This window comes from Camelina sativa, chromosome 2 (genome assembly GCF_030686135.1).
Source record: "Camelina sativa cultivar CO46 ecotype springtype chromosome 2, ASM3068613v1".
NCBI classification, from domain to species: Eukaryota; Viridiplantae; Streptophyta; class Magnoliopsida; order Brassicales; family Brassicaceae; genus Camelina; species Camelina sativa.
Window position 1 is genome coordinate 30,332,692 of NC_141881.1, and position 27,235 is coordinate 30,359,926.

At 35.4% G+C, this 27,235-nt stretch overlaps 6 protein-coding genes and 1 pseudogene across 14 annotated transcripts; 3 read left to right on the forward strand and 4 right to left on the reverse strand.

Annotated features, from left to right (window-relative positions):
* Window positions 1–2,259: 2,259 nt before the first annotated feature.
* LOC104742747 (transcription factor MYB53-like) lies at window positions 2,260–8,946 on the reverse strand. Of its 6 annotated transcripts, XM_019238637.2 has the most exons (10): window positions 8,333–8,946; window positions 7,364–7,445; window positions 6,915–6,994; window positions 6,405–6,531; window positions 5,608–5,668; window positions 4,768–4,983; window positions 3,876–3,943; window positions 3,421–3,741; window positions 3,203–3,332; window positions 2,260–3,112 (listed from the first exon to the last, which is right to left on the reverse strand). In XM_019238637.2, exons 8-10 carry the CDS (start codon window positions 3,551–3,553, stop codon window positions 2,497–2,499), a joined length of 879 nt encoding a protein of 292 aa, XP_019094182.1. In that variant the 5' UTR covers window positions 3,554–3,741; window positions 3,876–3,943; window positions 4,768–4,983; window positions 5,608–5,668; window positions 6,405–6,531; window positions 6,915–6,994; window positions 7,364–7,445; window positions 8,333–8,946; the 3' UTR covers window positions 2,260–2,496. The 6 variants fall into 6 exon arrangements, 5 of the variants coding, with proteins under 5 accessions (XP_019094182.1, XP_087330460.1, XP_087330461.1 ...); XM_087474334.1 differs by having other exon boundaries at window positions 3,421–3,943; window positions 8,333–8,861; XM_087474335.1 differs by lacking the exons at window positions 7,364–7,445; window positions 8,333–8,946 and having other exon boundaries at window positions 6,915–7,359.
* A 144-nt stretch (window positions 8,947–9,090) lies between these two features.
* LOC104742755 (large ribosomal subunit protein uL29c) lies at window positions 9,091–10,735 on the reverse strand. The gene is made up of 2 exons (XM_010463795.2): window positions 10,137–10,735; window positions 9,091–9,451 (listed from the first exon to the last, which is right to left on the reverse strand). Exons 1-2 carry the CDS (start codon window positions 10,473–10,475, stop codon window positions 9,269–9,271), a joined length of 522 nt encoding a protein of 173 aa, XP_010462097.1. The 5' UTR covers window positions 10,476–10,735; the 3' UTR covers window positions 9,091–9,268.
* On the reverse strand, window positions 10,708–14,141 carry LOC104742762 (transcription factor TGA1). Of its 3 annotated transcripts, none has more exons than XM_010463814.3 (8): window positions 13,712–14,141; window positions 12,507–12,691; window positions 12,326–12,406; window positions 12,189–12,248; window positions 11,965–12,106; window positions 11,607–11,878; window positions 11,293–11,520; window positions 10,708–11,181 (listed from the first exon to the last, which is right to left on the reverse strand). In XM_010463814.3, the coding sequence occupies exons 2-8, from the start codon at window positions 12,678–12,680 to the stop codon at window positions 11,029–11,031; spliced, it is 1,110 nt and encodes a 369-aa protein (XP_010462116.1). In that variant the 5' UTR covers window positions 12,681–12,691; window positions 13,712–14,141; the 3' UTR covers window positions 10,708–11,028. The 3 variants fall into 3 exon arrangements, with proteins under 3 accessions (XP_010462116.1, XP_010462125.1, XP_087330437.1); XM_010463823.3 differs by lacking the exon at window positions 13,712–14,141 and adding an exon at window positions 13,049–13,210; XM_087474311.1 differs by lacking the exon at window positions 13,712–14,141 and having other exon boundaries at window positions 12,507–12,711.
* A 5,763-nt stretch (window positions 14,142–19,904) lies between these two features.
* On the forward strand, window positions 19,905–20,348 carry LOC109129815 (uncharacterized). Its single transcript, XM_019238639.2, has one exon. It carries the CDS (start codon window positions 20,005–20,007, stop codon window positions 20,227–20,229), a length of 225 nt encoding a protein of 74 aa, XP_019094184.1. The 5' UTR covers window positions 19,905–20,004; the 3' UTR covers window positions 20,230–20,348.
* Window positions 20,349–20,361: 13 nt separating this feature from the next.
* On the forward strand, window positions 20,362–21,701 carry LOC104742783 (short-chain dehydrogenase RED1). Its single transcript, XM_010463835.3, has 2 exons — window positions 20,362–20,926; window positions 21,017–21,701. Exons 1-2 carry the CDS (start codon window positions 20,584–20,586, stop codon window positions 21,529–21,531), a joined length of 858 nt encoding a protein of 285 aa, XP_010462137.1. The 5' UTR covers window positions 20,362–20,583; the 3' UTR covers window positions 21,532–21,701.
* Window positions 21,702–22,067: 366 nt separating this feature from the next.
* Window positions 22,068–24,144, forward strand: LOC104742803 (U-box domain-containing protein 38 pseudogene; annotated as a pseudogene). The gene is made up of 2 exons (XR_015571980.1): window positions 22,068–22,213; window positions 22,324–24,144. The product of XR_015571980.1 is annotated as a U-box domain-containing protein 38 pseudogene (transcript).
* LOC104742792 (uncharacterized) lies at window positions 24,088–27,042 on the reverse strand. Its single transcript, XM_010463846.3, has 8 exons — window positions 26,761–27,042; window positions 26,584–26,666; window positions 26,107–26,354; window positions 25,607–25,765; window positions 25,341–25,497; window positions 25,098–25,240; window positions 24,985–25,020; window positions 24,088–24,844 (listed from the first exon to the last, which is right to left on the reverse strand). Exons 2-8 carry the CDS (start codon window positions 26,657–26,659, stop codon window positions 24,350–24,352), a joined length of 1,314 nt encoding a protein of 437 aa, XP_010462148.1. The 5' UTR covers window positions 26,660–26,666; window positions 26,761–27,042; the 3' UTR covers window positions 24,088–24,349.
* Between the last annotated feature and the right edge of the window lie 193 nt (window positions 27,043–27,235).

A 27,235-nucleotide genomic window follows, 5' to 3' on the forward strand; every position in this document is an offset into this window, starting at 1 on the left:
TGTTTAGGCTTTGAATGGCACCTGATTTTGCATCAGTTTTTGGCTTTAGATTCTGCAAAATCTATTTTTGAAGCCATTCACGATTATGAAAAAATAGCTTTCCTAGAATTTAGGAAAACCAGATTTTGGTGGATTTTACAAATTTTTTCATAAAATCTAAAAACCACATTTTGTGGGTTTTTACTTTTTAGTGTGACACTTTTTTTTTCTTTCTAAAAATCACATCATTATATTTTTCTATCTTTTAATAAAAGTTTATAATTATTATTTTACTATTTTAAAAATAATTATTATACATAAAAACCAAAAACTAATCAAGTTACCATTCAAGATTTTGCAAAAACTAAAATCTACACCAAAAATCAAAAAACTAAAAAAATCAAAAACTAAAATCCAAAAACTAAAAACCAAAATCTATAAACCAGTAGCCATTCATGGCCTTAGTGTTTGTTTATGTTGTTCTGTTTGTGTTTGTTGAGAAGGAAAGAAGGAAAGATTAGCACAAATGGTTTTTCTTCCTATATTGTTCTGCCTCGAAACCATGATAAGAAATCTTATATGGTTCTGCGTTTTCGTTATCAAAAGTAGTGAAACAAACTAAGTGAGTTTAGTCTGACTGTTATCTATAAACTTAGTATGATATAACTTGTGCTCCTGAGAGAAGATTTGTCACCTCTTTCTCTTCATTTTCTTGGTAGAACATTCAGATGCTGAGACTTTCATTGTAGATTGGATTACTGTCTAGTTTATATTGTAGAACGGTTCTGGTTGGATCATCGTTACTTGAATGATGTTAATAACTGGCCAATAAAGTATTTAGGATTAACGAGTCTGATCTACACATCAAGTTTCAAACATATTGGATTTAGATTTATCAGCCCAATGTTTGAAAGTCAAGACTTGATTCAATCCTAAGCTAATTATCCAAAGTATGATGTTTTGTCTTTTATGGTGTTGTATAGAACCTGGCGAACCCGACAGCTTTACTTAGTGGATTGATGATGCTGCGGCATCTGAAACTCAACAAACAAGCAGAGCAGATCCACAGCGCCATCATCAACACAATAGCCGAGGGAAAGTATAGAACAGCTGATCTAGGAGGCTCCTCAACCACAACAGATTTCACAAAAGCAATCTGTGATCATCTCTAAACACCCGTAAAAGCATGATTCTTTCTCTACCATTTACCAGTCTGATTTTCATTTACCTGTCTAATTGTTGTTTCGTTTGTTGTTTACTTTAATGTAGGATGTGAAGTGCCAAGGCTGCTACAACATGTAAACTTGGGAAACAGTTTTTTTTTTCATTCTTTTCCTTTGACATTACATAGTTTAAAGAACATACAAAACTTGTAAAATATGTTTAAGAATGAGCAACCTTTTTTGGTTCTCTAGTAAAAAAATGATTTTGCAAAAATACTCTTAGGGTTGCTTTACTTAAATTAATATTAATTATATGTTTAAATAATTTGAGAGTAACTTAGAGAGTACCCCTTACTAATGATGCTCTTATAGATCAGGTCAGAAAAGCTATTGACGGTCGTGATTTGATATCATCTTAGGTTTCAACACTTGTGATTAAAGTCATAAGTCGGTAGTCAAACAACACAACGTTGACTCTTTTGTCCACCTGGCGCCTGATTAGTATTTTCCTTTTTTTTTTTTTTTTTCTTACGCTCCATATACTTTTATTGGCAAATTTTGAACCGTTAGATTCATTTACTTGTTTCTTTTTCATCTATTTCTTTTTTATTTTCTTTTTCCTATTTAGATTATTAGTTTATTACATATTCCCCTTTTTCCTATTTAAAAAAAAATTAGTTTGCTATTTCCTTTTTTCTAACTATTGCATTCTTAATGGGTATTATTTGAACTGTTAAATGCATTTCTTGAAGTGATCCGATGGCTGTCATGTATCTGATGATAAATGATGGAAAGCTAGCTTGAGGAAGTTGGCCGTACTGAAGTCATACTTAACAGCTTGAATCTATCCCAAGTGTTTATTAGGAATGTGATGTCAAAGATTCAGCTTAAACAGACTGGTTATTTCTGTCGCATTTGTGAATGTGATGTCAAACGACTCAGCAAACTTGGATCACATTTTTGGACAAAACTTTCAATGTAACACACAAACTTTCAATGATTATGAAATTGAAGAAAAAAACAAGAACTTTTTTACTACACGAATTTAGAAATAATCATCTGAACAATCGTTGGTTGGTCTCTATATACTATATACGTACGGCAAGGACGATAGATATTCAAACATATAGAATGTTCTTATGAAGAACACAAACAACATGTACATTCTAAGACACTATCACAAATTTTACATTATATGAATTAACGTGGAGATACTGAACCAACATGCACAAGCACAACAGTACCAAACAAATCCAATCAAGGTTCTTTTGAAACATATACATGCATACCTTACTTAAGATTGATACGGAATGTCTAGAAACATGGAGTCATCAAATAGATGCTGATCAGGCCATTATACAACATCTGTGATTGCTATTTCTTGGTCATGGCTTGAGGAGGCCTGGTTGCCACCGAAACCATCTACACTCTGAGCACAAGGATCATGAGAAGGCAACATAGTTTGGTTTAAGCTCGGTGGTTCATGAAACCATATTGGAGAAGTTTTTTGACTGAAGTGATTATCGTCTATGTTTTTGAGGGATGGGAGGTTGTTGTTGAAGTCTTGAAGATTAGAAGTGAGGCCACGGAGGTCGAGATTACTGGTATTGGAGGAGTTTTCTTTGATGAGGAGATTGAGAATGTTTAAGTCATTAGGGTTAATGCTGCTACTACTCATAAGAGGAGGAGTTTGAAGAAGGTATTGGAACAGCTGGAGCCTAGCCATCTCAGCTTGGAGATTCAGTAAAGCTTGTTCTTCAATTGGAACCTGTTGCTGCAGATCAACAAGTCCTCTCAGGTTAGACAGAGACATGAGCTGAGATAAGCTTGAGAAGATATCATCAGTTCTTGGCCGATGGGTCATGGGGTCAAAACCCATCTGGATCAGCTTTTTCTTCAGATGAGTGTTCCAGAAATTCTTGATTTCATTGTCTGTTCTTCCAGGTAAATGGCTTGCAATCATTGACCACCTTATATAATCATTACCGGCAACATTCTAAATGAGTGTCACGAAGCAAGAATAATCCCATATAATATCAAGAATCAGAAGGGTTTTTTACTTGTTGCCAAGAACCGCGTGAAGGTTCAGGATGGTCTCTTCCTCTTCAGCCGAGAATTTTCCTCGCTTAATGTCTGGTCTCAAATAGTTTGTCCATCGTAGCCTACAACTCTTCCCACACCTGTTAAGACCTGCATAGATAGAAACAGATATTCACAATAGACTCATATATATAATCAAACAAAAAACCAGGTTTCATTAACGCGTTAAAGATAGTACCAGCGAGCTTGGGAAGGGCACTCCAGCTGCTATGGCCATGTTTGTGAATATAATTGATGAGTTTATCATCTTCTTCAGGTAACCATGGACCTTTCTTCAGACCAGTTTCATCTGAGCTAGGAGATCTTCCCATGTTTGATCAACTTCTGTATCTAACAACGGTCTCCCTTCTTGTTTTTTACCTTCTCTTTACTAATACTTCTTCAAAGATTTGGTCGCTTGTCTCCTTTCTTCGCAACCACTAACTGCTTCTTATTTCTATATTTATATCAAGTCGACCTTCCCTCTCTCTTCAATGTCTATTCACCACGTGGTTCTTTCCTATTCGCATAACAAAACAACGCATGTCACTTTCACCCTTCAAATTCCATTTTCTATGCTTTTCTATTCTTTATTCACACATATACGTATGGCATAACCACTTGCAGTCCTGACTCAAAAGCAACACGACCAACCTTCTTCTCGGACACAATTCAAGATACCGAGATCCTGTGACTTCAGGTTAATATCATTAATTAGAGACCTGCAAACATAATAACATGATCAGCCACATTGCCTGCAGCAGAAAAGATTCCAAAGTTTCTACAGAAAGGTTTAGGTGGGGGAGAACAAGGGACGGTATAGAAATTTGACGAGAAAGCAAACATAATCAAATCATTTTTATAATCATTCGCTGACAAAACAAACAGATAAATGATTTTTTAATCAAGCAAACAACAGATGTCACCACAAGGCTGGCCAAAAGAGACATTTCCTTGTGTCATCCATTTCATAATTCATTTATGTATTTGGTATTCTCTAATATATAACAAATTTTTTGTATTTCCTTTGTATCAAGCCATGAGCCCTAATTTTTGTCTCTGGAAATGAAATAGCTGAAGTCCAAGAGTCTTAAGATACTTACTGGAAAACAAAATAAAGAAAGCAAAATTGGTCAAATGAGGAAACTATAAGTACTCCTAAAGTCTTGTTCACGACATTTCTTTTGATCTTGAGCAAGTCCTGATATAGCTAAATTAGGTAATACTTACAGAGCTTTCCTACTCAAAAATGCTTTTCTGGTGAGAAAAAGTATACTAAACAAAGAAACCTGCAACAGATACTCAGAGAGAATATGAGGATACATACATGAGAGCTTATCTAGCTGACTTTTGTATCCATTTTTTGATCAAATATATAAGCTCTACATAAAATCCTATCATACTACAGATCAATCACAAGCACATAATTTTGCACTTCACTGAAACCAAAATTACGGAAAATGCATATACAGCAACAGGGGACAAACAAATATATAAACGACAAAGTAACAATGTAAAGTATTGGTATTATGAGAAGAGAAGTTACTGTTGATAATGGTGACAGGCTTGATGTTGACACATTTTGTTTTGTTGAAAATTGGAAGGAGCTTGTTAGGGGAGAGGTTGGTGCAGAAAATGATCTAAATATCCACCATCTTTGAAACCTACAAGCCTTTCTCCCCACTGCCTCTGCATTGGACCAAATGGCATTTCTTGTCTTGTTCTTCTCTGTCTTTTCAATAAAGTAACATCATAGGGTTTCCTGTAATTTTCCCAAATGAAAAACAATTGGCCCTCAAGAAACAAATTCTTAGATAATAACTTTCATGACTAGAGCGTTTTGATCAACTGTCAATTTCCATGTATATAACAGATGCTATTTTCGCGTTGTTGACTATGAAAATATTCTAGGAAAAAGAAAGACTTGAGTTGCTTGTTCATCTAGGGTTTCTCAGAGTGGACCACAATCTCACTAGAGGCAGCAGGTACAGTATTTATATTAAAGAAATAAGTAAGGCATACTAAAATAATAGATTTTGAGATACGCTATGTCACTTAAACCGTTCTTTTCCTCTAATATAAAAGAAATAGTTGTAAATGTCAGCTAAACAAAATGAATTGCTTCTTCTCCTAAGTTCCTAACCAACACATCTAAACCCTGACTTTCAAAGCCAAGTTTGAAAAAACTTTCACCTCTTCCCTATATTCTCTGAGAATGTGAAGAGTATATGCATCGAGCTCAGGACATAATCAGTCAGATACACATACAGTCATATACAGTGTATATCCAAAGTATTTTTCTACCCAATTGCTACTTGAAATCCAAGAGATCACTATCCAACTTTGTGGATGACAGTGATATACTTATTAAACTGTTGGTACTTACAGTTACACAATTAAGAGAATTCCAAGATGCTTGTTTTGGTTCATCAGCATCGGTAAGGATCCTGAAAGAGATTGCAGCCAGTGACTAAAACAAAATGAGACACGTGTACACACGTATAATCTAATTTCAAGTACAAAATTTTCAACTGCTTAGGATTTTTCCTACTGTTCACATGGAAGCAGACTTTGTTTGGTAATTCCGATCATACAATAATCTAATAATGGTTGAGAATTTCAACATTCTGTTTTGTTAGCTATTGATCTAAAGATTTAAATTCTTTATTTATTATATATAAGTTATCTGATTATTAAATCAATAAATACAGACAAGAACCAACGCTCAGAATCTTCTAGCATTGAAACTTTCCTCAAACGTTACATTTGCTAGAAATACACCATCACAAGAAACCTCAATGACATGGGACAGAGATAACAGGAAGAATAACAATGTATTACGATTTTATAAACTAAAGTCATTCTCTAGTATTATATCAACCAAATTGTGTGGGCCTTAAGTGTTGTTTTCTTAGGCATCAACCACTACATGTAGTTTTAGGTGGCTAAAGTTCTCTCATTGATGACACCAATTTACAGCTACAAGACAGTGAAAGATAGAGAAGTAGACAATGGCATTGCTATCTTAATCAGAGCTCCATATAGAATCAATTTAGATGCATCAGTAGTATCTACCATTACATAAAATAACTAGGATACCTATGATGCCAAATTCGGATGAACTAAATGCATCAGAAATAGTATCTTCAATAAATTCAAGAAAAGATGAGTATAATCACTTACGTTACCAGAGTTGCTCGAAGACCAGAGGGAGATCCTGTATCGGATCAGGCTTTAAAAGGTGCATTTGATCAAATATGTTCTGCTATCAACATATGCGGAGATTGATGAATTATACCTGCAACAGGTCCTAAGACAACACTGTATTCAGAACAAAATTTAGAAGAAGCAACACTAAACAATGTATAACATTGTATTTACCAACCCAGTATTAACTATTAATGGCTCTACGCATGGTCAAGTTAAATTAGCCAACTGGACTGTGTCACATAGCACCTATTGATATCTTATGAGATTTGATCTATTCCACATGCAGGTAAAAACAACTCTATTCACAAGATTAAACATTTCTAGGCTAAGAGGCATATATATGGCCACTGAGATATATTTTCTTCAGCAGTCGAAACTTTTTAAGTTAATAATCCTCTCATGTCATGAAATCAATCTGTATTGACCTCACCCCAATTGTAGATAATAACGATGCTACAGAAAAGCATGAGTAGAAGGTTGTACCTTTGCATTATCAAAATAAGATTTCTTAGAACCAATCCATAAAAGCCGAACAAGGATTTCTCTACAGAAGATCCAAGAAGCTGAAAAGGCACAAATAAGAGACAAAGTTAGTACAAGATAGAAAGCAAAGAAAGAAAAAGACCATTTACATTGACAGTTTATTTTACAACAAGTCTAAGAGTTCCAGGTTTCACATTAATCAAGAGGAGAATATAAAAAAAAGCTCAGCTGAAAAAACATAGAAAACTTTCCAATCAATATCAATATTCTGTATATTGCTCAAACCCAGTCAAAAACCAGAAAGTTATGAAAGGAAAGCAAGCTTGAAACCATGTTATAACTGCTTTTATTGAAGCAATCACAGTTACTTTATGAAGAGAATCAAAACTTGCACTGTAACTAGTAATAGTGAAGGAACAGAATTTTTCTTGGCAAAATCATTGACAAACCTCTGAGATTAAGAGAGTCGATCGTGTTCATCAATTCTTTCACAGGCATCACGAAGAAGACAATAAGAAAATCCAAAAGACCCTGCAGAAGTAACATTTTATGCTTTTAAGGAATTAGTAGTTAAAGTAAAACAGGCTTAAAGGGTTTGGACTTTTCAGAAAGCATAACATCAAGACAAACACAGAGGAAGCTTTTAGCATGAAAAGCAAGTCACATGTTGTGATCCAGAAGTACCAAGATCTTTGCATGAAAACTATACGTATGACGCTAACATAATAAAATAATGGGTGTCAAAAGCATTATAGAAAGCTGTGCAAAAGCACATGGCTGGAGTTGGTAATAATACAGGTCTTCATAAAAACAGATCCAATAAAAAAATACAAAGCAATTCATAATGAAAACCTCATAAATCACCTTTAGATATGTATTTTTTGTCTTAATCTCTTGTACTTAACATTAAAAACACTGCCTATTTGACAAAGCTTTCTACATTGGACCCTATTGTATTGTTTCTCAGAAAGAAAAAATAAGCTGAAAAGTTGACGACTTGTTGGTTTGAAATGCAGGATAAAAATCAATTTTAAGTGTAAACTGATGAGTGTGAACAGGACAGTGCAGCTGTCAAAGATGAACCGGAGAAATCAATCATAAACTTTGCATTAAAAAAATCAACAGTGTTGACCATTGGTCACCATATATAATATAATTGTGGGCAGATAGAAATGTTTCTCTCTTTTGACTTAACCCTTAGATGTAAGATATTAGGTGTGTTATCATCGTGGTCTCCAGATGTACTGCTATTTCAACAAGTTTTGTTATCCCATTAAAATGGTCAGTGATAAATCAGTAGAACATGTGAGAATCTACCACGGCTAGTTAACAAGAGCATCTCATATCAAAGACATCTATAACTAACAACCTAGCAAATAAACAAGTTTCTTGAATACCTGAAAACGACAAGATCATACCTGTAAGAAGAACTCATACCGCCCTTGTCCTCTCGATGGATAGCTATACATATGTGTTCCATATGAAGTCCAAAATAAAGAAGGTAGAACAGCTCCATCCCTGGCAGTCATCCCCACAGAGAAGTATCCCCAAATTGCAACTCCCGAAATAATGTGATACTTCAATATACATATATATACTAACTAAGGCGATGAAGGAAAAGGGCAATAACAGTAAACAAGAAACCAAACCCATGACTAATGCAAAACTAAGAAGTCTCTAGGAGACTATACATATTTCACCGAACCAAGATGAGATTTTTCTACTACTTTTCGATTTGCATAAACGAAGTACTAACCCGCGGATTCAAAATTACACAGTGAATCGCTGAGTTTCGTTCAATCGTGAAATCTAGGGTTCGATGCCCACCCAAATATCATCGGAATTCGGAAACATAACCGTACTATTAAGAATGAAACTGTAAAGACAGGTCACTTTACCTCCTCCGTGTTTCACCTCATCCCGCCGGAATTTACCACCGAATACCTCATCTACGCCCCATAAACTTGTTCGCATTCTAAGCCACGCCCTCTTGATTCCTAATTTTCCCGCCAATTTCTTTGGACTTTTACCTTTTTTTTTTTTTTTTTGTTGAAACAGGATTTATACAGGACAAAAGAAAATAACACGATTGTTTTGGTACTAAAATGTATTTTATATTTTTATTTTGTTCAACATAGTGATTCCAAAAGGATTTAAACTTTCTCTTGATGAAACATTGATCGCAAAAAGATAATTTAACTTACTGAAAATTCATGTAAACTACTTCATTCATGTTTACACCAAACAAAAAAAAGAACAAGATGGTTCAGCAACAGGGAGTAAACAAACAATCTCGAGGTTAAAATACAAGAGAGAGAGAGAGAGAGAGAGAGAATAGATGGTGGTGTGGTTTATCAAGCAGATTTGGCAGCTTCAGCTGCTTCTTCTGCAGCTTCTTCCTCTTGAAGCTTCTTCAGAGAAGGAGGTGGTCTTGGTACAATGCTTTTCTTCCATTGTCGGTCAAGTTTCCTCGACAACCTTTTCTTTATCCCTTCTTTGATCTCCCTCTCTCTTTTTACTGTCAACATCCTCGCTACCTGAATATTATTACCCACAACCAAACATAACATATCTTTAGAACCACCACCAAAAAAAAAAGAGACAAAGGTAAAGCCATTACTGCATTTAGTTAGCCACTTAAATGACTGAACAAAAACATAGCTCAAAGCTTCAGGATTCATTTGTCTCATTGAAATCCCGGTAATCAGTAACCCAAACCAAGTAATTTTCATCTAAAGCTTAATTTGGTCCATTAACAAGACACTGAAACAAGCTCAAGATTCATGTCTAAGAAACAAGACACTGCAACAAGCTCAAGATTCATGTCTAAAGAACATAGGAGAAACTCTATACTATACAATACTCTCTACATAAGAACATGAAATCTCTCGGCTCTAATCTATAAACACAGTATTACATATCACAAAATATATTGTCCTGACAACTTAGCAATGTTACCCATTGTTACAGTTTCAAGTTCACAAAAATCTGCAGAACACACACAAATTCACAGTTTCCATAGTGATAATTCGAATGTTTCATCAACAAACCACAAATCCCAAACGTACTGAATCTTTCAAAGACTCTGCAGAATCGATTCCATATATACAAAAATCGAACAAATTCAATGTGAATTTCAAGCAATTTCGACTCTCATTATTCATAAAAGAGTGAACTTTTTAACAAACGAAACGAACCAACAGAAGAAAGAAAAAAGCTTACTTGTTTCTTCATTTTACGAAAGTCGCTAGATTTGAACTCATTCCTCGCCGATTTCTGAAGACGAAGCATAAAAAGCTCACCTTTAAGGTCAACAACCTCCTCTTGTAACTGCTCCGTAGTCTTCGATCTTATCTCTTTCAATTCCGCCTCTCTTTTCGACATCATCACCACCCCCGGTTTACGAGACGACGAAACCACCGCCGCCGCCGCGGGCACGCGAGCAGAAACCTGCTGCTGGATCTTTACTCCATGGAACGAAGATGAAGTTGAAGTCGACGAAGCAGTTCCTCTACGGAAAATCGCCGCCGTCCCCGGCGTTGCAATTGAGAGACTAAGCATTGTGGCTATGGCGGAAGAAGTTGAAGATGAGTTCACTCTGTAGCGATTTTGAGGATAATGAAGAGAAGAAGGATAAGGCTTTTCTTATATCTTTCTATTTGCCCCTCTATTTACCTTTAATTACAAAACGTTCCAAATAGTATCTCAAATTTCAATTTGGAGCCTAAAGTTTCTAAATTGCAAATAGCTCATAACACACACACTTATGTAATTCACTAAATTATAGGGGGGATTTGGAATCAAATATTTGATAATCTGAAATGTTTACAATCAAACAAACATTCTCTCTTTTAAAAAAAGCTACAAAGTACAAATTTTTGCACCCCATCTTTTCCTGATATTTACAACTTATATCAATACATTGTTTTTTTTGTTTTTCAAATTTTTCTGATTCGGCCGCAGAGTAAAAATAATTATCAGCAGCAACCCCCCTAATTTATTCAGAGTAATCAATCCTCTGTTTTGTGTGTTTTCAGATGCACTCATCTTCTTCATTCTTGAGGTCTTTCTTTCATTTTTCTTGATTCTCTTGGTTCAAAAAAAAAACTCATATCTACGTTGGTTCACGATGTCGAGTTGCCCAACTTGAGCTCAAGGCTCTAAGCCGTTGAAAATACTCACCAAGAGCTAATAATCCTCGAGCTGCTTGTCGTGTGGTCAAGATCCGATACATTTGTTGCAATGTTTCGTGTCTCAAGTGATCAGCCTAATAAACAAACAAACAAATCAAAATCAAGAAACTAATACTAACTAGTGTCTTAAAATGTGTTTGATTGGTTAATAATATTAAAAAAAGAGATCAGATTAGATCATTTACCTGATTAACAAAACTGACCAAAGCTTCTAATCTATCTATAGCAGAATTCACTTGAGGAATGTAACTTCCTCCACCGAGTTGTCCCCCTGCAACACAATCCGCAAGTGTGTGTTGCAGCTTCTCCATACCTTGACTCAACGCGTCTTCAGCTTGCTGACAAGATTGTCTTAGATTGCATACATCTAGTATTTGTTGATCCGTCAAGATATCAAAATGTGGCAAAAGAACCTATAACAACCAAATAAAAACATCCAAACATTGTCATCCTCGGATACAATAACAACACTACGTGAGTGAGATTGTTCTTTGTTTACCTTGAGAAGATCCGACGGTCGAAATCCGCCAATCCACAAGAAAAACCGTTCTGCTGAAGTCTTCCACATCCCTGACATAACGAAGAAGACATCCGCTTTTGCAGCGGTTGATTTCATTTTGAAAAGCTCGAAGTAATGTTTCATAGCGGTTTCAACTAGCAAACAAAGCTCCACATCGTTAATGTGTCCATGCAAAACCGTTCTTAGTTCACATATCTGTCTGTTCTGTTCTTCAACCCAATGTCCATACTCCATTTCAAATGCAGCAATCCCTGCAACAAATCATATATATGTTTCACCAATCAAAATCTTGATTCTCGATCAAGAAAAGGAAAACTCATTGTTCTTGATACTAAACCTGGATTCATGGTTTCCGAGAAACCGAGAGAGTTAGTCTCTATTCCGTTCCCCACGTAGAATCCTTGTTGTCTAGCACGGTCGAGTTCTTGCTCTAACTGAATTAGCTTCAACCGGCTTGTTTCAAGCTGTTGAACATAAGCCTGCCAAAAAGAACATTTAAATCTCTCAGCTGAATAAAACAAACAGAAACAAATCACTAAAGGGAAGATAGTAATGTCATACCTTCTTGCGCAAGCGACTTTTCCTAGCAGCCTCGCGGTTTTGTGCAAGCCGTCTTTGTATCTGTAACGATATAAAGATTCAGTCTATACAATCCGAAGAAAAATTGTGATTAAGAGAAGCGTTTGTGAATAGTTAACCTTATCGGGGTTTCTAGACGTGGAAGCTTCTTGATCGAACATGTGAGGAGTTCCTGCTGTTCCATGGGAAGTTTCCTCTGACTAGAAGATATGATTTCAAGAGACGAAATATTTTTTAGAATTCTAATAACAAACCAAGAAAATTTACCATAAAGAGATTGAATGAAGTAAAAAGAAGTACCAAATTGTTGTCTAGTTTCTGATTATTGGCCGGTATTATAATGTGGCTTGGTGTGTTCATATTCCCATTGCCAATATTGCTCTTGAAACTCTCCCCCCACATACCGAATTGATGGACAGGTTCGTATATACCAACTCTTCTCGGTGGCACAAAATGTGTCGATGTCGAATTCATGTTTTCCTCAACTGGAGATTAAGAAAAATATTAAAGTTTTTAAAAACAATGTGTGAAAGCATCTAAACCAAGAAAATGAAGAACAAAATCGTAAAGGATAAGCATATTAGGTTTCAATCAAAAGTTAGATCACACACAAAGTCAAACAAGTAAAGCAAATAGTAGAACTTGTAACGTTTCTTCACCAAATTCTTCTAAGAAAACATGAGGAATAACAAAATCACCTCCAAAGACTTTATACAAAGAAAGAAATATCTGAGAGGAGGGCATGAAGAGATTCCCTAAGACCTAGGGGAACACCAAAAGATTACAAGTGAAACATATGTTGAAATGACAGCTAACAGAACATAAAGGATTTTAACTTTTACATCATCAAAACTAACTCTTCATCATCCGCCTACAAATCTATCCAATAGTGTTTGGAAGGTGTCAAACAGAGAATATGGATAAAACTTTTGCTAAGCAGACAAAGAAAGAAAGAAAAAGTTCAGAAGTCAAGTTTCCACTTATTGGAATGTCACTTTATATATAACAGCACTATGTGTGGACCAACTAAACATATAGTTTAACAGTTAAACGACTCCCCAAAAAAACAGGAAAAATTCCATTCATTGCTTTATTAAATTCTTGTACGCAACTAGTGACGATTGACGAAAGGTGAAATCAAAATAGTAAGAGATAACATCAAGAAAAAAAGAAGCAAAAAACCAATCATGAAGTCAAACCACACACATATCTAGAACTCAAGATAAAAGAAAGATTGAAAATTACAATTTTTAGGGAAATATTCGAATCAGTTCCTTCAAGCTTCAATATTAAGCAACCAAGAACACCAAGTTAATAATACACATCGATGAACTAATCTTTTTAAGTGATACTATATAACAAGATTAGAATACAACAGAGTAAAAAGTCAAAGTAAGAGATTTTGATTCATATAAACGACGCCAAGAAATCTGACTTCTCATATGTCTCTCACTTTCACAAGAACCATGAATACGGATAAGAAGAGAGATCTGAAAGGGGCGAACCTTGTGATGTTATCTGGCGTCAAGGCAGAAAGTTTTGTAAAGAAAGGCAAACTTTTGTCGCAAAAACCATGAAAGAAAGAAAAAGAAGAAAGAAAGAAAGAAAGAAGGTTCTTTCAGCGACAAGATCGGACGTAAAGCCAAGAAGACTGGAACTGGAGTAGGAACCCGACCGTAAACAGAAGAAGGGACTTTAAAAACTCTTCTTCCTTCTGTCTCGTAAGAAACTCAGGTCTCATCATCTTCAAGTAGAAGAAGAAGAAGAAAGATGAAGAATCACGACAACTTAAATGAGAAGACCTTTGACGCTCTTATTTTTATATTTTAAATATTATCTCTATTTTTTTTTTCTTTCTTTCTCGGTGAGTTTTGTCCTCAAGCATAACTCCTCAGCTACAGTTTTAGTCAAAACTAAATTATTACATTTTTCTTTACTAATTTTCTCAGCCACTTTCAATTTTATAAAAGAAACACACCGAACTTATCTGTTTGTGAAAAGATAATACGGTTTTTTTCACATTAAAACTTTTGTTTGATGGTCCCAAATAACTTTTGTAAGAAAACTCTGATTAGCAGTGAATTAATATGTATGATACACTGATACCAATCGAATCTTAATATTTTCTGAAGATAAAATAATTTGATTATATATATATATATATTTTCTAAACACAAATTGTCATGTCTCCACTACCTCGCACGCTGATGTGCTGCGCACCAGGTAGATCCATTTTTTTATTCTCTTCTAAAATTCTCACTTTTTATAATGTATTCCTCTTCTTTGTTTTTATTTCTTTCTATGTTGCTTATCTTGCGCATGTATGCTTCTCTCTAACCTACGCATTCGTCGGCGATAACTTAAAATTCGTTTGACGGTAAGCAAAAATACACGCGCTCAATTCTAGTGCGTGTTAAACAAACACCCAAACAAAAAGAAGAGATGAGCGCGTGTTTGTCTACTCGTGGGCAACGCAAATAGGAGTATAGAGGAACCCCCAGAGAGTCTGCTTCGATTCTAATGACGTATTAACGGCTACTTCTAATTAATCTAGTTAATCCTGTAATCAAAACCTTTTTATCCCCAACAAGCTATTTATAAACTAAATAAAAACTAATGTTTATCCAAATATCATAGCTGTCTCATTTAATATGTTCAGACTCTTTTGGAAATTATTTTTAAGAAACAAAAATTTTATAACATTTGTTTATTAACAACTAGCTATATAGTTTATTACATGCTGATGATATTAATATTAGTTAAGCAAGACCGACCCAAATGAAGTAATGAACAGTTCAAACAAGCAACGTTTATTTTAATGTAAAATTCAAGACGATATTGGTCAATTTGTTCATTAGCTAGCGAACCGGGTTTGTGACAAATTAGTGGAAAATGCAAAAAAAAACCATCCATTTATTCTTCTTGTTAATATTAATAAAGACCATAACTGTAGGATACGAGCATATTTTTTAATTAAACGATTATTAGCCTTTGGGAGTTTAAACAGGCTAAGATTAGTAGAGTTTATTTAGGTGAAGGAATCACCTAATTCATATTTATATTGCAGCCTTTTAAGTGGTTTTATTAAAACAGATTGGCTCTTCAAGCTCCATAGGAGACATTGTGCATCTTTGATTATGAATTTTATCATTAATTAATAATTATATGGTTGTGGACATAATGAAAAGTTGTACATGTCTTCGTTGATTCCTACACATCGATTTAGGCCATAACAACCCCATCAGTATTCATAAATTGGATTTAGCTTAGAATTAGAACTAATCAAATGAGATGACGAACTGTTACAGGCATCTACTTTTTGTGTAGCTTTGTTTCACTTATTTTCTTGTAGATGCTTGCCGTCTCTATGTAAACGGAATTAATTTATCGAAATAATGTATATGGCAGTAAGGGTTACGATCAATAACATGACGTAAGATGTTTCATGGACATGCATATAGAGAAAGAGAGAAGATAAGCTCCACATATTAGGTACAATAAAGATGATTTAAAAACAAATAAAGAGATGCATGATCTAATATTGGATTGTCTAGTAGGAGGAAACTAACTACAACAAGATAAGTTTAATAAGTAAATAACATTTTTAATAACCCGATTTTTTTTTTTTTTGTGGAACTACGAGTGCAAATGATGTGTCTATAAAGTTACACAACTCAAGTGATGGTGGCTTTTTTAGACGTATGATCCATTGTGAATGATTGATATTGGTGAAATTCCATTTCACACTCTATCCACTTATTAAAATATATCAATATTAATTCGAATTGGATTTATGCAAAACCATATAGGCATTATAATTCGATAAAATAGAAAAAGAGACGTCACGCATAAACACTTAGCTTTTGCCTATTTGTAGAATTATTCTCTAGTGCTATCCTATAAAGTGGTTTGCCACCACGAGTGGTTACCTCGTGTTCGGATTTTCACTCTTTTCTATTCATATTATTGGCATAAACGATGATTTCATATCATTGTAACAATATATATTTCATACGTGTACCAATATTATATTATTCTAACCAAAAAAAAAAGGAAATTTAGAGTAACGTAACTAAACAATCGTGGAATGAAACTAGCTTTTTTTTTTCCTTCTTCAAAATACAAATAGCTCACGGTGTAATATTGGCGTAATATATTTTGGTCGATACATTTTTTGTATTGATATTTAACAATTATACTTACATAGATAGACTAGAGCTTTTTTATTTTCTTTTGTCAGAAGTGACTGTCGAGTTTAAATCAGAAATTTACGATTTTGTGAGAGTACATGTTGATAAAATTGGATCCATGCAATGGCACGTGCATGCGATGCGATTAAAAGGAGATGCAAACTTTATTAATGGGATAATTAACGAAATATTATATGTGAAATCATACCAAATTTTCTTAAAAAATTGGTTAGGGACGTTATTAGAACGTAGAAGTAAAGCAACCTTTGGCCCCCATCATTAGACCATATCTGATTCATTCATTATATATGCATAGATGTGATTGGTGATTGAGAAGACGTTTTGGATCATTGTTTGCGTCATACGACCATGTATCTTGATTAGCCATTTTTATATTCTTTAAGTACTTTTTCTTAAACATTATTAATCTATTACGTAAATATAAACATTGCGATATTTCATTGCCTTGTATTGGCAAACAAACACCAAATCGTATTAACACATTTTTCTAGATCTGATTCTTTGTTAAAGAATTCGAGTGCTTTAAGAATTATTCGAGAAGAGATTCTCGATAAAGAAAAGAAAGATTACCCAACAAATTAGTATATTAAAAAGGGATTAACAATAAATTAAGTCAAGGGATCCATGCCCCTACGGGGCTCGGAAAGACTTCTATAGGGTAGAAGAAGTAGATCCCACATATCCACTTAGGTGTAAAGGTGTCGTGCTTTAATAAGTTGGATTTAACAGTGAATATTTTTAGATAATACTTATTGTTTTAAATAACATGAGCTACTGTACTTGTTGTCCAATAGAGATTCGACTCCTAATTGTCGACAAAACAAATATGAGACTCCTTAATCGCCTCAGCGTATGACCTGTCCAAGGGAAAGAAAAAATCGACAATGTATTTTGGATCCTTTTTTAGAAATATCGTATTTGAAACATATATATTTACTAGTATTCAGATAATAATACTCATACGTGATACGTACACGAACACGATCATAATACAAAAGTATATGTTCGGATAATTCTGAAAGATCGTTTTCTCCTTTTCTAAAGACGCTAAGAATTCGAGAAAATTGGAGAAAAAATTGACTAGGAAAGGTGGGTTGGAAAAGAGAATGGGATATAGTACAGTTCTACTTTTCAGAATACTAATTTCAATTTTTTTGTTTCTGCTGTCAAATATTTTCTTTATTTTCATACTAATAGTCAAAAACAACAAAGAGAAGTTTCGCAGGAACAAAAAAAAAAGAGAAAGAAGTGAAAGTACACCAAAGGAATTGGAAACTATCACGTTTTAAGATTGCTTCGTTTTCTTCTCTACGTTTTGTTTCCTTTTAATTTTATCTTTACCTTTTCTTCTTTTTTCGTATTTTACATTGGAATTATTTTTATTTTTGTTGTATCATAAATACGACACATTGTCACACTACTACTATGTCGAACAAAAAAACATATCTTCGTATATTGATCATGTTCATCGAATTTTGTTTTTTGGGGAAAAGATCATGTTCATTGATTAAATACTGTAATATTCCAGGAATTTCAAAATTTGATATAATGATATGTGTATAAATCGCCAAGACCCTATATAGTTTAGTGATATAACTCGTCAAGTAATCAAATATCATCATGAAAGTTAGCTTTTTAACCTTAACGTCTTCGAAGATGATAAATTGTTATGTTCATATATATTTATTTACATATCCATTTTCAAAGAATGTATGCTCTTCCTTATTACAAACAGGCCCATAATATAATACTCTAAACAATAAAATGAATTAAGTAATATTGGGCTTAAATCTTGATATTGGGCTTCGAGCAACTTAGGTTTGGCCTTTAAGTTTAATTAACTTCTAGAAGTATTTTGAGTTTAATTAACTGCAGTTTATAGTTTAAAATCTCAAATCCCCAAATTAAGTGAGGATACTATGAATGAGTATAAAATATTTCCTCTGTATCATAATAGATGATTTTTTTTAGGATTTCACCAAGATTAAGAAAAATAATAAATGTTGTATTATTATTATTATTATTTACTTTTGTTTTATATTCCTTTTAATACTCATTTACTCATACTTTTCTTACACTTGTCATTCAAATGCATGTTATATTTAATTATTTATTATAAAAAGTAAAAATATTAATTAGTTATTGATTTTAAGAATAAAAATGCATTAAATACACTAAAGAAATCATCCTTTGTGATACAAGAAAAAAAAATCATAAAACATCAACTTTTATGATATAGAGGGAGTAATCAGATAATTGTAATAGATTATGTGGTCAACAATTCAAAAATATACTAGGAAACTTTTATTTGAAACCCCCCATAATAGTAAAAACTAAAAAGTGAACAGCTTCCAGATCCTTATATACGTAGATGCCACGGACCTTGGAGACCACTCCACAAAGCTTCCACACAAATGCAACTATAAAATAAAACCCTTATTACAAGTTGAATATCATATATGTACTTCTGAACTGTAACAAAACCAAAGATAACCAAACAACAAAAAGTGATCAGATAACCGGAGGGAACCGATTCAATGGCGGACATACCAACTTCGAAATCATCGCCGGCAGCAATTGACAAGATGAAACAAATTCCGGGGAAGATTACTGCAGCAATTGACAAGATGAAGTTTGAGAGGTTGAAGAAGATTTTCGAAGCTAAATCTGAGTTTTCTCAAGCAGCCAGAGATGGCGTCTTCTCTGCTTAATCCTCTCAAGTTTTGTTCAAAGCTAATTCCGTCTTCTTAATCTTAATCTATGCTTTGTGAAAAGTCTTATGCAAAATATTGACTATGTATCAAAACATGTAACCTTTCAGTTTATTTACTATGATAATGACTCTGTATTATCCGGCGAATCACTGCGAGTAAAAAGTAAAAAAAAAAAAAACAAATCTCAAGGACTATTCATCATCACCTTTTACTGTGTTGATAAACTTCTGATTTTTTGCAAATTCTACCCTTATAATTCTCGATTTCTCTTAAAAGAAGTATCATAATTAAACAACTTCTCTGTTTAAACCCCAACATTACAAAATAATAACAGCACCAAATCAGCAAATCTTTGTAAGTTACATATTCGTGAAAACAGGCCCATAATAATACAAGCAAGTATTATTAGGCCTAATCTTGCTATTGGGCTTGAAGGAACTTTAAGTTTGGACTTTGGATCACAAACTTCAAACAGCTTGACTGATTTATTGACCTTTGTATTTTATATTTTAAATTAAACATAATTAGTGATCAGATCAATACGTAGATGACACGGACCTTGGACTTGGAGACCACTCAACAGAAGCTTCCACACAAAAAACAATATTTTATTAATAAACTAAAACCGACCAAGCCCACCTTCTCACGAAAACTACCTGTACCAACAGATTCGGCCCCATTATTTAAAAAACCATTAACCAAAATTTTAAATTAATAAAAAAGATATTATCATTAGAGAGAAACTATTGACCCAACCTTATCCATTACCTCCCCCGTCAAATGCACTATAAATAAACCCTTTGTTCTGATATTTATAAAACCAGAGATAACCGAACATTAAAGTGATCAGATAACCGGAGATAAACCGATTTAATGGCGGATATAGCGATTTTGGTTGCGGAGGAGTACGAGAGGAGGATGAGGCCTACGACGGGTTCTAACTCAGCAACGCCGGTGGAATTCGATTGGAAGAAAATAATTCCGGCGAAGATGACTGTAGCTATCAACAAGATGAAGATTGAGAGTTTGAAGAACAACTTTGAAGCTAAATCTCATGACTTCGCTCTCGCCATCTCTCATGGCTTCTTCTCTGCTTGATTCTCAAGTTTTGTTTATAGCTAATTACGTTTTCTTAATCTTAATCTATTTGCCTTGTGAAGTTTTATGTAAATAACTTTAAGTATGACTATGTGAATTAATCAAAATGTTTTTCTCTTCTCGGGCGATTCACTGAGAGTAAAATTGTTAAAAAACAAATCTCAGGGACTTAATTGCATACGTGGACAAACTTCTGGGGAAGAATTTTAAAATTTTGAAACTATCATTCATACTTTTACTGTGTTGAGAAACTCCTGGCGTGATTTTTGCAATTCGACCCTTAAATTTCTCGATTTCTCGTAATTTAAGTATCATAGTTTCGTAGTTGCTCCATTATCCAAACCTTGGGAGAGAATGGGAAGCAGCGGCGATGATACACCAGTGGTGCTCATCACGGGATGTTCTCAAGGAGGAATCGGCCACGCGCTAGCGCGTGAGTTCTCGGCTAAGAATTGTAGAGTGGTGGCGACGAGTCGATCGCAGAGCACGATGATCGATTTGGTGAAAGATCCCAAGTTTTTCGTGGAGGAGCTCGATGTTCAATCGGAGCAGAGCGTGAGTAAAGTTGTCTCTAAAGTTATCGACGAATTTGGTCAGATCGATGTATTGGTTAACAACGCCGGAGTTCAGTGTATCGGACCTCTCGCTGAGATGCCAATCTCAGCCATGGCTAACACCTTCAACACCAATGTCTTCGGTGAATTTTAAACATTTCTTCATTTGTGCTCACCAGGTGTTTGTTAAAATTCCTGACTCAACTCAGTGATGAGTTAATGAAATTTTGCAGGTTCTATGAGGATGACTCAAGCTGTAGTACCTCACATGGCGTTTAAGAAAAAGGGAAAGATTGTGAACATAGGAAGTATAAGCATAATGGCACCAGGACCATGGGCTGGTGTTTATACTGCATCAAAAGCTGCTCTTCATGCTCTTACAGATACATTAAGGTTGGAGCTTAAGCCATTTGGGATTGATGTGATCAACATTGTTCCAGGAGGTATTCAATCAAACATAGCTAACTCAGGGTTATCGAGTTTCAATATTTTACCTGAATTGAAACTCTACAAACCGTTTGAGGAAGCTATCCGTGAGAGAGTGTTTCTGTCGCAAAACATAAAGCCAATACCTACAGAGACATTTGCGAAACAGACTGTTTCCGTTGTGCTCAAGAATAATCCGCCGGCTTGGTTCTCTACAGGAAGGTTGTCGACCGTCATGGCGATCATGCACCATATGCCGATCTTCATCAAAGATTTCCTGTTGACTAAGAGCTTTATGAAGAAGGGTGTCAAACCTGAGTAGAGAGAGAGTAGTGTCCTTGGTTATAAAAGAAACTGTTTGAAATGTATCCAACAAGTGAATATGTTGCCTAACCATGTTTATATCGTAAAGCACTGAAGCCAAGATCGTCTAGACCCTTATACTTTGGTACAAACATTTATACGGAAAATATCAGATTATGTTTTATGCAATCCAACAAGGCAACAATGCGTCATCAATCAGTCAGAAGTACAATGTAAAAAAGCTTACCTGCTAAATTAAGAAACTCTTTTTCTTTCCTTAAGCTAAGAATGGCAAGAATGGCAAGTTTAGTGAAAAATCAAATCATTTTATTCTCTCACCTCTTTTTAAAAATTGGGATATTATTCCAAAAACAGAAATTACATTCCAAACAAATGTTTTGTAGTAGGTATGTGAACAAATTAGCCTGAAAAAGAAAGCAAGAAAGCTTTTTCAGAATGTATGAACAATGAAATTCACTTGGGTCCACGTATTATGTATAATGTACGGTCAACATTTTCGTAAAAAAATATTCATAACGTCCAAGTTATAATTTTAATCATCATCACTTCAAAACAAAAAAAAAAAAACACAAAAGTAAAGAAAAAAAAAAGTCAGTAGGCCACAAAGTCCTTCAGTTCAGGAGGAAGAAGACGACCCTCCTCTTCTCTCCTCTCTTCTTCGTCTCAGAAAAATCTCCAAGGCAAGAAGAAGAAGGATGATGAATTGAAATCCCTAAATTTCTCTACAAAACCCTTTTCGGAAAAAAAACACTACTCACTAACACCGATTTCTAACCGTTGATTTTTGCAGATGGGTAAAAGCGGACGGCTCAGATGGAACCCTTTCAGCCACAAATCGTCATCATCATCTTCCCGACAAGAACCTCAACAACAACAACCTCCTGTCGAATTCCTCTGTCCGATTTCAAAATCAATAATGTCTGACCCAGTTGTTGTCTCATCCGGTCAAACCTTTGAACGTCTCTGTGTTCAAGTCTGTCGCGACCTAAACTTTATCCCCAAACTCAACGGCAACGACGACGACTCTAACTCTCAACCCGATTTCTCCAACATCATCTCTAATCTAAACATGAAATCAACAATCGATACTTGGTGCGACACCGTTGGCCTCTCACGTCCACAGCCACCTGATTACTCAACCGTCGAAAGAAACCTACGGCAACAGATGCCTCCACGGGAAGTTGAGATTCGTGTCTCCGAGCAAGAGCTTCTCAGAGCTGTAGCTCACAGAGCTCCGATGATAACAACTCACCACGCTGATTCCGAACTCATGGGAAGGAGAGACTTCAATTCCACAAGCTCTTCTGATGAATCTGTAATCGTCGCTCAGCAGAGCCCACACACTCCTCTTCCTTTAACGACACGACCCGCTTGCTTCTCTCCGTCTCCATCATCTTCTTCTTCCTCCGCCGAAATCGAAACCCTAACACACAATCCAGAAGAGGACGAGGTGATTTACGACAAGCTTAAGAGTAGTGATATATTTGATCAAGAACAAGGTTTGATTATGATGAGGAAGATGACTCGTACTCAAGATGAAGCTAGGGTTTCACTCTGTTCTCCTCGGATTCTTTCGTTACTGAAGACTATGATTGTTTCGAGATACTCTCTAGTGCAGACGAACTCGTTAGCTTCGCTTGTGAATCTATCTTTGGACAAGAAGAACAAACTGACCATTGTTCGGTTAGGTTTTGTTCCCATTTTGATTGATGTTCTCAAATCAGGATCCAGAGAAGCTCAAGAACATGCAGCTGGAACAATCTTTAGTCTCTCTCTTGAAGATGATAATAAAATGCCTATTGGGGTTTTAGGAGCGCTTCAGCCATTGCTTCATGCGTTACGAGCTGCTGATAGTGATAGAACGAAGCATGATTCGGCTCTTGCGCTTTACCATTTGTCCTTGAACCAGACGAATAGGTTGAAGCTCGTTAGGCTTGGAGCTGTTCCAGCGCTTTTCTCGATGGTTAGGTCTGGTGAATCAGCGAGCAGAGCGTTGTTGGTGATTTGTAATTTAGCTTGTTGTAGCGAAGGACGATCAGCGATGCTTGATGCGAATGCGGTTGCTATTCTTGTGGGGATGCTACGGGAGGAGAAGGCAGAGGAGGCTACGGGGGCGGGGGCGGGTCGTTCTTCTTCTTCGGCACGTGAGAATTGTGTGGCTGCATTGTTTGCTTTAAGCCATGAGAGTCTTCGGTTCAAGGGACTAGCGAAGGAGGCAAGAGCTGTTGATGTGTTGAAGGTAGTGGAAGAGAGAGGAACAGAGAGAGCTAGAGAGAAAGCGAAGAAGATTCTTCAGCTGATGAGAGAGAGAGTGCCGGAAGATGAGGAAGACGACGGCGAAGGATCAGTTGATTGGAACCGAGTTATCGACTCAAATGGTTCGATTCGGTCTAGGTTCCGAGTTGGTGGTAGCAACAGAATGGTTACTCAGAACTCATCTGGCTTCTAAGTGTGGCATTTCCAATTTGTTGTTTGTATAGACATTGAAAAAAATGTTTATGATTGAAATTTTTTGTAACTTTTGACTTGGAAAAAAAATTGAAAAGAACATGACTGATGTAAATATTTTTGTATAAAAATTCTCAAGGTTATGAATCCATTTGAAACTAAATGCATACAAAATATAAATTTAACGCAGACAATAAACAACTGAAGTCTAATTATGTTACAAAGATGTAAAATTCGACTCAACAGCTTACGGTACAAAGATCTACTCTCTACATTTGCATCATCAAAATAAAAAAACAAAGAGACTAAGTCAGAAACTAACCTACAGCTAAAACAAAGATTTTTTGTTTGTTTTTTTACTACTAACCTTAAGAATGGTGTGGAGGTCCAAAATACATCATACCCGGTGGTTGAAAACTCTGACCTTGTTGCGATTGTTGCTGAGCTGCGTTTTGTTGATTACTCATCATATGCGGCGGCAGTGATCCAGGCGGGGGTGGTAGTTGTCCAGGTGGCATTAGCGGAATGTTACCAAATCCATATGGTATAAACTGCTGCGATGCGGCTGGATTTGGGATCATGTGATACTGGGGGTTTGGAGGAGCAAATGCATTTGTGTCTGCACTATTCGATTTGGTTAAACCAGAAGTCTGTGTAGTAGCTTCGGCAGCAAATGAAGACAGAACAGAATGCATAATCATTGATGAATTTGTAGATGAAGTTAGCATTTCTGCCATTGCAGCTATCGAGGCAGGAGTCGCTTTTGCTGATTGGCCAGATGATCCGTTGTTACTGTTAACCGGTGTTTCATTATTGAGCCGTTTCTGCATGTTTTGGGCTTCTTCTGTTTGCACTTGTGCTACCTGATGAATTAAGCCATAACACAATAAAGTTTTGATTCAAGAAAAGAATACCAAGTAGTTCTCAGGCACAAGCAGATTGATCTGATCCGAATTCAGACATGACAGTCCTAGGCATAAAGGTAACAGAAATCATTAATTACCTGTATCTGAGATTGAAGATTCTCCAATTCAGATTCCTGACACACACAAAACTCAGTAAGAAAGCGAAATGTCTAAGCAAACTATTGAGCTTGCAAGAGTGAAAGACCTTCACCTGTTCGCGTAGCGCTTCCCTAAGATGTTTTACAAGGGATGTTCTGTTTTCTTCAATAGATTTGAGTTTCTCAACAGATTGTCTGAGAGTGATTTCTTCTTCTTCCAATTCTTTTGCCAATGTTTTTCTCCTTGGGTCTTTTGCTGAAGACAATCCAACATTGAGAACCAGTATGTGTTTAATAATCCCGAATGATAAATGTGATTACATAAAACGTCAAAATGTTTGCTAATATGTTTTTACCAGTGGAACAGGCGTCTTCAACATCTTTCTCCATCGTTCTGATACGTTTAACTGTAGACTTGCATTTGTTTATCTCAGTCTCTTCGTTTGAGTTCTCTGCGCAAACCAAATTAAATGCAGATACTATCTTCTCCGTCACACCTCCAGTCGATAATTTCTGGTAGCCAAGAAAGGCAAATAGCTAATGAATCTAATTAAGACTCAGAAAAGGACCCCTGAACAAATCAGGATGGATTAGAGAGAAACAAGGAAAGAAAAATTGTTACCGTTTTGGCAGCAGATTTTGAATCTCGTTTCGCAGATTTGGATCCCCGTGATCGTTTTTTATAGATATCAAGCGGTGGAGGAGCTTCTTCTGAGAGCATTACATCTTTAAGACTCTTTGAACGAGAACCAAAGACTCTTCTCTCTTCCCATATCGTAACCTAGTAATCATGAAAACAAAAGATCGATGAACAAAACCTGGTTAAATCAGCTACAGACTCTCAAAAACTCAAACATTTTTAACAGATTCACGCATTTTAGCAGTACTAGAAAACAATGCACAAGTCACTTCTTTTTTTTTTTTTGGACAAACTTATAAAGTAATCAAATCGCCTGAGTAAATATATCAACATCAAATCCCCATAAGATTGATGATTAAGCCAGCTATATTAAGTATCAAAACCATTCAAAAGCATAAAATCATCAATCAGTAAGCTAATTAAGCAGTAGAAACGCAACAAAAGAACAAAAAGGCCAATTCCGCTATAATCATTATTATTACCAATCGTGAGACCACGCTTTTTCCATGGTCATCTCCCAAGGAAACAAGATCTTTGAGAGCACCAGGGAGAACTTTCCAGAACTCTTGCACAAACTCATTACCCTGACGCTTGCTGTTCTGAAGAATGTCGTTAGCAAGATACAAGAGAGGCACTTTCTGAGCTATCTCTGTACTGTGAAACTGTTTCTCCCATGTAGTAACCACTAACTCAGCTTCACTACGATGGACGATACACCACTGTGACAGAGCTTATCCCAGAGAGAATAAAAGGTCAAGGACCAAACAATCAGAATTGCAAAATACAAAACACACCCTGATATATAAATCAAACAACAAAGAGACTTACTTATCCAAAAAAGGGTTCAAAAGAACCAAACAATCAGAATTGCATAATACGAATACACGCAGATATAATCAAACAACAAAATTGAAATTTTAGGGCAATGAATTAGAATTTTCAAAAAAAAAAAAGGATACTTTGGATAGATTGCTGAGTGCTGTTGAGCTTAGCGAGCTTATCAATCAGTATCTCTTCACTGAATGGACTACTCATCCCAACCCTAGAAGATAAAAAAGGAAGGACGAAGCTGAAACCCTGAATGGTGTTTACACGAATTGGATAGATACTGATACAAGATTGGTCAAAGCAAGAACCTTTTTTTACTTAACCGACGGGAAGACGCGGCGGCGGAGAACAAATCTTTACGGCGGAGCGTGAACCAAACCCTAGGAAGGCGTTCTCTTTGTCCTAACTCCGTCGTCTGCCATTAATTTTTCATTTTTCGCAATTTCCTTTTGTTTCTCGATCTCATTTTTTCATTTTCCCACTCAATTTTTTTATTTTACTGATTAAAATATTGTAATATACAAAGAACATAATAATTAAAAAATATTTGTCCAAAAGAAGAAAAAATGATTCAAAAACCTAAAACATGTGATCAGATGTTAAAAAATGTGATTAGCTATAAAATCAATTTGGGCCTCAATTTGATCTAATGGGCTTCTTCTGTATTCGGCCTTTTATTACTTTAGCCGTTTGGGCCTATTGCGAGCGTTTTATTATTGCTGTGTATATAACTTATTCACTTTTACTGTAGGTGTCAAGTCACTGACATCAAACGGTAATATA

What these genes read in the sequence shown, in the direction of transcription:
- LOC104742762 (XM_010463814.3), bottom strand. Translation starts at nt 12,680, where the DNA reads ATGAATTCGACATCGACACATTTTGTGCCACCGAGAAGAGTTGGTATA. An exon ending in AGAAACTAGACAACAATTTG is followed by an intron (nt 12,407 to 12,506) that starts GTACTTCTTTTT and finishes CATATCTTCTAG; the next exon opens with TCAGAGGAAACTTCCCATGG. An exon ending in AAAGTCGCTTGCGCAAGAAG is followed by an intron (nt 12,107 to 12,188) that starts GTATGACATTAC and finishes TCTTTTTGGCAG; the next exon opens with GCTTATGTTCAACAGCTTGA.
- LOC109129815 (XM_019238639.2), top strand. Translation starts at nt 20,005, where the DNA reads ATGGCGGATATAGCGATTTTGGTTGCGGAGGAGTACGAGAGGAGGATG.
- LOC104742792 (XM_010463846.3), bottom strand. Translation starts at nt 26,659, where the DNA reads ATGAGTAGTCCATTCAGTGAAGAGATACTGATTGATAAGCTCGCTAAG. An exon ending in AAAGCGTGGTCTCACGATTG is followed by an intron (nt 25,766 to 26,106) that starts GTAATAATAATG and finishes CATGATTACTAG; the next exon opens with GTTACGATATGGGAAGAGAG. An exon ending in TGAAGACGCCTGTTCCACTG is followed by an intron (nt 25,241 to 25,340) that starts GTAAAAACATAT and finishes GATTGTCTTCAG; the next exon opens with CAAAAGACCCAAGGAGAAAA.
- LOC104742755 (XM_010463795.2), bottom strand. Translation starts at nt 10,475, where the DNA reads ATGCTTAGTCTCTCAATTGCAACGCCGGGGACGGCGGCGATTTTCCGT. An exon ending in TTCGTAAAATGAAGAAACAA is followed by an intron (nt 9,452 to 10,136) that starts GTAAGCTTTTTT and finishes AATAATATTCAG; the next exon opens with GTAGCGAGGATGTTGACAGT.
- LOC104742747 (XM_019238637.2), bottom strand. Translation starts at nt 3,553, where the DNA reads ATGGGAAGATCTCCTAGCTCAGATGAAACTGGTCTGAAGAAAGGTCCA. An exon ending in TGCCCTTCCCAAGCTCGCTG is followed by an intron (nt 3,333 to 3,420) that starts GTACTATCTTTA and finishes CTATCTATGCAG; the next exon opens with GTCTTAACAGGTGTGGGAAG. An exon ending in CACGCGGTTCTTGGCAACAA is followed by an intron (nt 3,113 to 3,202) that starts GTAAAAAACCCT and finishes TGATTATATAAG; the next exon opens with GTGGTCAATGATTGCAAGCC.
- LOC104742783 (XM_010463835.3), top strand. Translation starts at nt 20,584, where the DNA reads ATGGGAAGCAGCGGCGATGATACACCAGTGGTGCTCATCACGGGATGT. An exon ending in CTTCAACACCAATGTCTTCG is followed by an intron (nt 20,927 to 21,016) that starts GTGAATTTTAAA and finishes GAAATTTTGCAG; the next exon opens with GTTCTATGAGGATGACTCAA.